At 44.8% G+C, this 11339-nt stretch overlaps 1 protein-coding gene across 1 annotated transcript; it reads right to left on the reverse strand.

Moving 5' to 3' along the window:
• Positions 1 to 1178: 1178 nt before the first annotated feature.
• PRSS23 (protease, serine 23) lies at positions 1179 to 10989 on the reverse strand. The gene is made up of 2 exons (XM_019530376.1): positions 10889 to 10989; positions 1179 to 4340 (listed from the first exon to the last, which is right to left on the reverse strand). The coding sequence occupies exon 2, from the start codon at positions 4325 to 4327 to the stop codon at positions 3209 to 3211; it is 1119 nt and encodes a 372-aa protein (XP_019385921.1). The 5' UTR covers positions 4328 to 4340; positions 10889 to 10989; the 3' UTR covers positions 1179 to 3208.
• Between the last annotated feature and the right edge of the window lie 350 nt (positions 10990 to 11339).

Consider the following 11339-nt stretch of genomic DNA (forward strand, 5'->3'; position numbering starts at 1 on the left):
GTGCTCTTACTTCTTGGGTTTCCATTTCCACCCCCTCCCACAGCATGGAGGGAGAGGTTATTTCAGATTAACCAGGATTTATCCCATGCCAGCTTTGTAAGCATGCTGTAACAGAAGATAACCTGAACCAATATAATCCTCTCCATTCACAAACAAAACAAGACATCCACGTTCATCCTCTTTGCTATATTAAGCTACAAGAGGGAGAACGCATTTTATCCACCTAATTCTGTAGAGTATTTAAGATTTGCAATCAACTGGCTGAAATTCAGTTTTTTAGAGGCACAGTCTTGTAAATCTCTTATTTCTGGCCTTCTGATAAGCTACATATTTTTAATATGCCCCAGTTATAACATGAGAACAACACCCAGTGCTTTGTGGATGGGAGTACTTTATCCAATGTTGACCACTCGTGAAAATCCCACCCAGGGCATCTAAGAGTTTTCTATTTTTCATTAACAATCTTTTTATGTGGTTACAATAAAAGAGAGATCCCCTCCGCTTCTCCAAGGGTGCTGCAGAAGTCAGTCTGTAATTTGGCTAATACAAAAATTACTACACCAGCTGGCTTCTCTCCTGCACAACTTTCCTCAACCAGCCTTAACAGTATCCCAACTGCAGAGCTTTCGAACATGTACGATGAAAGGTCACAGGTCAATAAAGAACATAATAACATGCTGCAATGCTTAGGTGCCGTGATGCACAAAGTATCATAAACAACTAGAAACTAGAAAAGAAAATGCCCTTGGCGTCTTAGATTCAATGAATGTGACATATTCGCGTGTCAAGGCTCCTAGTCTCCTCTGACCTCTATTAGTCTAATCACTGACTTTAAAGCAGTTATTAGCAGTTATCTAAGAGGAAAATAAGAATCATTAACTCTTCTGTTATAAAATTATCATCTGTGCTTTGAACTCCTTGGGCCAAATTTTTCCTATTATTTCAGGAGAGTTACCGTATGGAAAAGTGTGTTTCTCTACTGTATTAAGCTCATATTAGTTAAACATGAAATGTGACCTATGACTCTTACTTTAAAAAAGCAATCATCCCACGAAGGCTATAATTATGAGTGCTCTTTGAGCAACCAACTCTGCAGGGAAAAATACCCAATTTTACTTTATGCAGTGGGTATTCAGGAAAGCAGGCTGAAAGGAAATAAATGAAGAATAAGCATCAAAGTGTTTGATACATCTGTGCTGTATTTGAATGTCCTTAAAAACAAGTAAAAGTAAAATGGGACTGTAGTTACAACCCCAGGTATGGTACAAGTACAAGCATGTCTGCATTGAAGTTACTTTTCTTTATTCACTGTGATACATTCAAACAGAAGTGCTCCTGATAACAGCTATAAAGTAATCTAAAATAAAAAGGCAGAAGTCTGTCAAATACATACAGTAATTATTCATATTTTAAAGCATTAGTAACTGCTTGTATCCAAGTGCACCAAAAACCCACCTCTGGGTCCCACGGTTTTGAACACTGCACTTAACAGAAACCTGCTCTAGCAAAACTGGTGTTTAGGACTAGAGTTAAGGCCTTCCAAAGAATAAAGCACCATCAGCCATGTGTTTGCTGACACCAGAATAATTACTAACTTGAAAAAGATAAGGTTTAACTGAAATAAAATTTTCCTACAAAGCACAGGAGAAACCTACCTAGACTCATTCTTGCTCAGCTCAGGCACTTCACACTAGAGGGCTGCTCTTTGCGCATGTAACATCTGTGCAACGCATAACTTGGGGAGCTATAGAGGTTGGCAGGAGATGGGTGCAATGGAATCTAGACTACGAGACAGCGTCTACCTTCCTGTTTAAAGAAGTAGCTATGTGCTGCCATAATACCTGCCTAGAAACGTGGCACAATCAACCTGAGAAACACTTTGTGACCAAAGTTTTTTGATTTATCCACATTTTTGGCTGGATTTTCCCAATTTCTAAAAATGTAGCTTTTGTTTTAATTATGACCCTGTTCTTGTAAAAGGCACTAATGTCCGTAAGAAACACCAGCCATCATTTAGCTCCAGTATAGCTGCTGACCTACTGAATTTCATGGGTCAAGAACTAATTGTAACATGTAGTTTTCAAAGGAAACTGCCCCAAATAGTGCAAGAAAACAGAAGTTTAGATGCTGTGTAAGTTACACCACTAAACTGATATGGCAGATATACATACCAACCTCAGTAACAATACCTTTACCCACATAGCTATGGAAACAGATATAAGGACACAGATCAAGGGATGGAATGAAATGACATCCTCATCCTCTCTCCTTTTCCCAACCTTACAACTAATAATATAAGTGGCCAGCAAGACAAAAGATGTTTCTCCTTCCCTCCCAAAGAGCTTGCATTGCTGGAGGGGACACTAATGTGAGAAACCTCCCATGATTAAAGATCTAGTTAAGTTACAATAGGAAATAAAACTTTACCCCAAGACCTTCTACACCAGGTATTTCTAAGGTTCCTGGTGGATTGAAAACTCAGGCCCAGATGCTGTAAAGATTTAATCACATTCATAACTGCTTATACAAGGAGAAATCAATGGGGCTGCTCACGTGACTACATGTTATGTACATCCTTATTATATCTTTGTAGGACTGTGTGCTATGTTTTTGATGTTGCTAATAAAGCCTCAAATCACTCAAGCAGAAATGTAAAACCTCATTGCTTTATTTACCCTTTATGCTCTTCGCAAGGTGCTCAACTTCCACTATATAAGAACTGCCCTTCTCACAAACTAATAAAACACTGCAATGTTTGGGTTGCAAGCACCAGAGGAAGGGGATGGACCCTGAGCACCAGCCCCAAAATTGTATTTGCATTTAAAATTTTAGATCAAAGCATTTCTGTTAACCTTGGGATTCATTACAACAAACGTATGCATGAGATAGTCAACAGCATCCCTTTTGTCTACTTTTCTGGACACAGGTTAGATTTTGTATTCCCAAATTAAGCAAATTGCTAGAACTACAAAGTAAGCAGCTTCACCTCCCTCTTCCCTCCCCCCACTTTTTTTCCCCCCTTCCACATTTTCTAACCACAACTCTCGTCACGCAATCGCCTTCCAAAGTGGTTTGACTCATGTCATCAAACACATCCTGGTGTTTCAGAACAGACTCGCACACATTTGCAACAGACAAATCGGTAGCTTTTCCTCAGAAAGGTAATTAAGACCTGTAAGTGCTGTGCTTTCCGGGAGGTTTACGGTCTCTATCCCTCCCTACAGTCAAGGTAGTTGCCTTTGATCCAGTAACAGATCTGTGCATATTTGAGGGGCGTGATGCGAACAGCCACATTGAAATCCTGTGGGGTGCCGTTCATGTCCACCCACTGATGGCCTGAAAATATCCCAATAATTTTACGCTCCCATTTATGATGTTGTCTCTTCCACATCCTCACATATACCCCAGACCCACTCGCACCTGGCTGGGCATCGCACTGCTGATACAAGAGGTCGTAGGTTTCATCTTTGACGTCACAGAATCGGTAAACCAGATTTCCTGGCCGATCATTGTCATAACCAGAGAAATGAATCCTCCCTCCAGGCAAGTGTCTAGCTGGTGGGCTCACACCTATCTTCATAAATTTTCTTTTGTGAGGCTTCTTGAGCTCCAGCAGGGCATAATCATAATCCATGCCAATATCATTGGCATTTCCTTTGATCCATCCTTTGGGGACATGTGTCCGTTTCACACGGATCCACTGGAATTTCATTTTCTCAGGCATTTTGGAACTGGTGATATTAGCACCTCTGCTGCCATCTTTTAGTTTGGGTTTCAGGAAGCCCACCCTCAGTTTTTGGGCTCCTTTGACATAACTTTTGCCATCGTGGATGCAGTGAGCTGCGGTAAGGACATGCTTTTCTGCCACCAGGGTTCCTGTGCAGCCTGTGGACAGCTTCACCGATGTGGAGAATGGGTAATTTAACAAGAAGTCTTTCCCAAAAATGCTGAACCTACTGTCATAGCCATAGATCTGCCTCTTTGTTCGAGATCTACTTTGCGACCCATCACTACTGCTGCTGAGAATGTAAATGCCTACTTCAGTTTCCGTAAGACTACCGTTGGAAAACAAGGTCTCATAGGACAGGTAATCCTTCACTTCTTCGTAAGTCGGCAGCCGGGAACGCTTGTGGCACTCGGGCCCACAAGGTGATACTACTTCCAGTTTGGCTTCTGCATCAAACCGGGGTTTGTCCAAATTAAGAGTTGACTGAGGCAGGACGACTGGCACTTTGTAGGCTGGCCAGGTAGGCTTCCAGCGAGAACTGGAGGACACGACAGCCTTAACAGTGCAGAGAAGGAAGATCAGAGTTGGAACTTGTGCCATGATGAAGATGAATCTGGAAGAAGGAAAAAAAATATATATGTAAAACTCTACTTACTATGGAAAACAGGTAAGATTCATTCACCACTGCAAAACAAGAGTTTGCTCACCAAACACACCCATTAGCATTGCTCTGAAAAGTTTCTCTCTATTTAGGGTCAAGGTCCTGGTCCCACTGAAGTCAGAGGAAAAATTCCTGAGTGACATGTCAGAGAAAGTAACAGTCCCACAGAGTGCACCACAACTCAGCAAAAACTTGACCTTGGGGATACTTATGTGAATGCCCTGAATGTCAAGTAATTCAATTAAAAATAAAAAAGTGATGTTGTGTATAGAAAACAGTTTCACATCAGACATCCAGGATCACACAGATGCTTTACAAAAATGGTGCCTGCCCAAAAGCCACTTAAGGCAGCTCTGCAGAAAAGGACCTGGGGGTTACAGTGGACAATTGGCTAAATATGAGCCAACAGCGTGCCTTTTTTGCAAAGAAGGCTCAAGGCATACTGGCCAGCATTGGTAGGTATACTGCCAGCAGATTCTTCCCCTCCATTCAGCAGGGGTGAGGCCACATCTGGAGCAGTGTGTCCAGTTTTGGGCCTCTCACTCCAGAAAGGATGTGGACAAATTGGAGAGAGTCCAGCAGAGAGCAACAAAAATGGTGAGGGGCTGGGGCATGCGACTTACTGAGGAAACTGGTCTTATTCAGTCTAGCGAAGGGGAGACTGAGAGGGGACTTAATAGCAGGGCTATGTGAGGCTTTGGACAGAGCTTCAGATCCAGAGAAGCTTTGGACGCTTCGGGGGTGGAAGCAGCACGTCTGGGTCGAAGCGCCGCCTCGTTCGGCTTCCCGAAGCGCTTCGGAGCCGCCTCGGAGATCCGGCCATAGGGTATAATGGGGAAACAATAAAATATCTATAACTTTGTTGTTTTTTGTCCGATTTGGATGAAATTTTCAGGGATGGCAGATTCGGTAAAGGGATGAAGCCTGCCAAGTTTCAAGAAGATTGATGCAGGGGCTTGGGGGGAACAGCACCCCAAATTCCTGAAAGCAAAACTCACGTCACATCTAGGCGTTACAACATAGCGGGGTGAACACTGCAGGGCTGGTAGCTCGTACTGAGGCCACAAAGCCTGGCAAGTGTCAAGAAGTTCAGTGCAGGGGTTTGGGGGGAACTGCCAAGTAAAACTGCAGACAAGCAAAACTGGTGCCATGGGTGCTGTGGGACTGACCGTGTGTGTCCTGGGGCGGAGGGGAGACAGGGCTGCAGGCCCGGCTGCTGAGCTGCTGTGTTCCCAGTTACGGATCAATCAATCATGATTCATTCAGAGACTTGGGGACCAGCTCAATACACAGGACCTTGCTACTACATAACGACGTAACGAGCATCAATTAGCACCTACAAACCAGGCTAAGGAGAGGAAAGACTCAATACAGGCAATCAACTGCCCCAGGACAGACACCGTCTTGGTACGAGTTTTGCCTGTCAGCAGCTAGGGGTGCAGGGCCCCAGACCCCCCCACACCGATCTCCTCCACATCTGGCAGGCGTCACGGCAGGGGCCACCATCCCTGCAGCTGTCACCCCGCTGTGCCTTAGCGCACAGTGTCACCCATGGCACCAGTTTTGCTTGTCTACAGCTTGAGGGGCAGTTCTCCCCAACCCCCTGCACCGATCTTCTTGAAACATGGTGGATTTCATGCTCTCAGCAGAGGCTACCATCTTGGAAAATTTCATCCACATCGGACAAAACACAACAAAGTTATAGATATTTCATTGACTCCCCATTATACCCTACGGCCAGATCTCCGAGGCGGCTCGAGGCAGAAACCCGGTCGGATCGCGGCCATCCGAAGCGGCCGGCTCCAAAGCCGGATCGGATCGCTGCCAACTCGCGCAGGCCTACTTAATAGCAGCCTTCAACTACCTGAAGGGGGCTTCAAAAGAGGTGGCAGATGACAGAACAAGTAGCAATGATCTCAAGTTGCAGCAAGGGAAGTGCAGGTTAGAGATTAAGAAAACCTTTCTTACTAGGAGGGTAGGAAAGCACTGGAGCAGGTTCCCCAGAGAGGTGGTGGAAGCTCCATCCTTGGAGGTTGTTATTACCCAGCTACACAAAGTCTTTGCTGGGATGATCTAGTTAGGGAAGGTCCTGCTTTGAACAAGGGAAGGGACCTCCTGAGGTCCTTTTCAACCCTAATTTTCTGTGATTCTATGAAGAGTCACATCGCTGGCAACTGGGATTTTCATAGTTCCAAATATCCTTGGGCTACAGGATATTAGCTGTACATTGTAACAGCTACTGTAGGATGACATTAGCTCCGATGCCTAAGTTTAGAAACTTAAAGCCCAATTTGGCCATGCACCTGCAAAATCAATCTCTTTCAGAAGTCCTGAGTATCAGCAGCTTCTCACTGAAGTCAATAGAAACTGCAAGCATTAAGCATCTTTGGAAATATAAATAGGCTATTAGCATAGAAATGTATCCAGAAGCTTCAAGTCTTGCTAAAAACAGTTATTTTTTTACTCTAGAACCCTCTCGCTCTGCTGCTAGAGTCTCTCCACTTCCTTACGACCTGGGTTAAAGATGCATCAAACTGAGGAATGGACAAACGCCGGGAAAATTATGTGACCTTAACAGGAGCATGAATTTGCAGCACTGGCATTCTGGAGGTTTATTCCCCCGGTTGTAGAAGGTAGAGGAAGGCTTTGCTCTGCCCCATAAGCTTCCACAATGCAGGTGAGAACTGCACATGAGAGAGGGCAGTGGAGAGAGTTTATAGGCAGGATTCGGAGTTAACACACTGCCTCCTTCCACAGCCAATTAAAGGCATTAAACACAAACTAACCTCCTCCCAGCACAGAAGGGAAAATGATACTGTGAATATGTTGACAAACCGCAGGCAGAGGGCTTCGAGCAGCACAGAACAGCATGCACTAGGACGGAGTCAGGGAAGTGCGTAACTTTAGTTTATTTGAAAATTAGCCATACAGCTGAATCGCTGTGGGAGCTGCTGTTCCCTATGCAAGGAGACGGGCAGGCAGGTTCAACTGCATACAAGGATTATTCAAACAAAACTGCACAATTATGTTGAGCTGACACATATTTAAGCCCTGCTGAGGTTATACTGATAACGCTACATGATCATTCCTGAAATACCTCAAGCAAACAAACGACATGAGACTGTGCAGAAGGTGATCACAGCTAGCTAAAAACAAGAGAGCAAATTATTCTTCTTAACTCCTTCCAGCGCAATTCTCTGTTTCTAAGCTGTGCTGGGGAATAGCCCATGAACTATGGATGAAGGTACATACATGAACAACAGTGTGAAGGTGTCTGATTCTAGTATTATGGCTGGGTACTTTTATGATGATTTACCTACGGTTGGGCATTTTATTTATCTTAAGGGAGGCTAAGACAAAGGTAGGCAGAGTTCACCCGAGTGATGTAAACAGGCACAGAAATCTTCCGGTTTCCTACCATTCCCCTCCCCAAAATAGTCCATTATACCTGTAGATTTTAGAAGTGATGGCCAGGGACGGAGCATAAGTGACACTACACACAGCTACAGACAGGTGCTTAGATTTCCAGAAGGGACAGGTGTGTGTGTGTGGCAACATTTCTTGGTGTCAAACATGATTCGCATCAAAAGGTGCCAGTGCTGAGCTCCTGCCCTTTGAAACATGATGATGACGAAGAGGACACAATTTCTGGTGAAGAGGACTCAATATGGAAATGCTTAGTGGTTTCTCCGGTGGGAACAGAAAACAGATGTCATCAGGATCAGACGATGCTTAATGCAGTGGTTCTCAACCTTTTTATACGCAAGACACCCCTTAGGCTTGACCCACTCTTCAGAAAATGCCAACTCTTCCCTTTCACTCATTTTTCGACGATGGAAAAATAATACAGCAGTTGTTCTGTTGCAAAAAACTACGAAAGACCACAACAGTTCAAAATGTTTCTAATACTATGGATTCCTATTTGAAATCCCCCATGTTTCAGGGATGGATTTGGTAGCCATGTTGGTCTGAGACAAAAAAGAAATGCAAAACTCTGTGCAAAATGAAGTTTATTTTCTACCTGTGAGGACTTTTTGCCATCTTTGATTTTCCCTGAGCCTGTGGCACACGTGCCTGAAAGACTGCAGAAAAAGATATTTGTTGTGTGCGATTTCTAAGTTGGTCGAATAAAAGGTATCGTCTCTGAACCAAAAGTTCTTGAGTTTTGCGTTTCCATCTGAAATCCCTGGGTTCATCTTGTGAATCATGTTGCACCTAACGGCGCTAACATTGCGTAGTGCCCCTGAAAGGTTCTCAAGGCACCCCAGGGTGCCATAGGACACCAGTTGAGAATCACCAACTTAATGAACATATCCCATTTCTGAAATGGTACACTGCTGTACTTCTTTTCTCTCTCACACAGACCTTTGCATCAACGGGACGGTTCCTCCTATAAACCACTACTTGCACAAAGCTGTTTCCCGTCTGCCTGTAAATACAGTTGCAGGCAGTAGAGGGCAGCCCCCCAGCGAGGAGAACAACTCGATGCCTGTTGCAACTCGTCCCCTAGAAAACTTTGCAAAAGTATGGATCACATCTGTGTGGCTCTCCGCTCTTTGAAACCAGGCTTTACTCCAATGCACACCTTTGTATAAACCTATCTATAACCTTTCCCTGACATTTTAAGGCCTTAACGCTGTCCAATCACTGTGCAGATACACTGGATGTAAAGGTCACTTCATCAGCTACTGCTTTTTTATTGTCTCAGTTCTTATGAAAACATTAATAATGCAATGGGGGGGGGGGAAAGAAAAAAGTTTCTGTCTTGGGTTAGAAGCCAAGCACCAATTACCGATCAGAGCACCATCATGAATCCGTGCAATTAATTATGTTTCCACATAACAACGTGTTATTGTTTCTTTTGTAAATAAGCTTACTTTGGCATACACGTACAACAAGTTCTGTATCACATCATTTCTGCATCATATCATATTCTGGAATATTTTTCTAACATTCTCCAAGGGGAAAAATGAGGTTATTTTTAAATTTTCCAGATGTTCCCAAATTCTGTGGCCCGCGGCATAATGCCACATATATTTTACGAGAGCCTATTACTGACCTTTTCATTTCTAGTTCTGAAGTAGACTAGTAGGTGAAATGTTCTGTACTACACTGGGTAGTAATTATGTTTCACTAATTATTTCATAAGTGACCCTGAAAGACATCTGAAGGTCAGAAGAACAGGGGGGAGGGGAAACCTTGTTTTTGAACAGTTTGTGTGAACTGACAGCAGATATATTATGATACGATTACACTGCCTTGCAATACAGACTGGTTATACTGTGGTAGCTATTGTTTCACTTTAATTTAAATCATGCCGTAAACATAACATACCTTGGACTGGATACAAAGCACTGCTTTGATGGGCAAGATAAAAAGTGGGTTGTACATTATTGTACTTGATAATGGAATTAAAATTGGTCTGGGAATGGAAACACTGACAGCTACCCTGGGGGTCAGCACACTGCTACAACGCTGCAGGCATACTTTCCTGCTGGAAAAGGCATTCATGCCTTGAAAAAATGTTGGTGAAAGAGAACTGCCTCGTTCAGAATGTGCATGAATCATATTCTGAAAAGCAAGTCATTTTTTGGAAGCCTGCAGTGTTTAGAGGGTGGTTCTTGCAATAGGCTATTACATGAAAATAAATCCTGGAGCCTACAGTGTGAAATCCTGTGCACAGACTAGTCTCCATTACATTTTGAAATGAAGGAAGTTTTTCCATAGTGCTGGAGGCCAGAATGATTAATGCGGCCAAAAAAAAAGGGCCCTACCTCAAACCAAATTACAGAGGTGCACCAAATTACTGCTACCGCTGTGCCAAAATACCTAAGCTGCTTTTCTTAGTCGCGGAACTTGTTAAAACACAGCCAGACTAACTGAGCCGTGCTTTAAGAAATAAGAGGCTCCAACTGCAATTGAATTCCAGCGTGTGCATGCTCCGTCAGTGACACTGAACACGCGCGAGCGGCCAAATAAAGTTGCGCTCACTCTATCCTTTCCCCGCTACTTGGAGGGCTGTAGGAAGAGATGCGATGGAAAACCTGAAACACATTTCGATCCTTTCAGGCCAGGGGTCTCTGCCAACACATACAGAAGCACAACGGGTATTCTGGCACGTGCTAGCACGGCAGACACACGCACAAAAACATAGATCACACTTGTATGTCTACCAGCGGGTCTGATTTCTTTCTCTGTCCATTGCTATTCAATAGTTTCCCTTTTCTTTGTAGGGTTTGTCATTGCATCCCGTGCAGTTATGCGATTCTTGTCTAAACAGGCAAGTTGCAAGGGAGGACACGAGTGATAACTGATAAGCAGCAACCACTGAGTCGTGTGACAGCAGTTACTCTACAACAGCGGTTCTCAAACTTTTTTTTCCTTTGCGGACCGCTTCACCACTGCTGGGGGGTCTCGGCGGACCGCCGAAAAAACTTTTTTTCCCCTCCTGTTCTACAAATCAAAGCACGCGACTCCTATTTTAATATCAGCAGTCTTACCTTCCTAACGCCACGGACGTGCCTGGGTTTTGGAGCAAGGCTCTGGGAAGTCGGGCGCAACGTTGGGCAGCTTTAGCCTTAGGTCACCCGTGTGCGGACCACCCTCTGCTCCTCTTCCTGGACACCGGGCTCCTGCCAACGCCCCCAGCCCCGGCAGCCGCTTCTCATACAGGGAACCTGCGTCTTCCTCCTTTTTTAAAAAATAAAATAGTGACCGGCACTGGAGGGCTGAAGTCTGGGGGCCCTCCGGCTACCTCCAGCGCCGCGGGGGTGTCACGGCGCCCGCGCGCAGCCTTTCCTCCGGAGATGCCCCAGGCCAGGCAGCCCTCGCAGGCCGGGTGCGTCCGCTGGCACTGCCCGCGTTGAGGCAGGTCGTAATCAGCAGCTGGAAACCCCCCCTCCACCCCGCAGCGAGTGCACGGGGTGCTGAGCACCGCACGGCCGCGCCGGT

Source organism: Crocodylus porosus, unplaced genomic scaffold (assembly GCF_001723895.1).
Source record: "Crocodylus porosus isolate Cpor-Errol unplaced genomic scaffold, CroPor_comp1, whole genome shotgun sequence".
Taxonomy (NCBI): Eukaryota; Metazoa; Chordata; order Crocodylia; family Crocodylidae; genus Crocodylus; species Crocodylus porosus.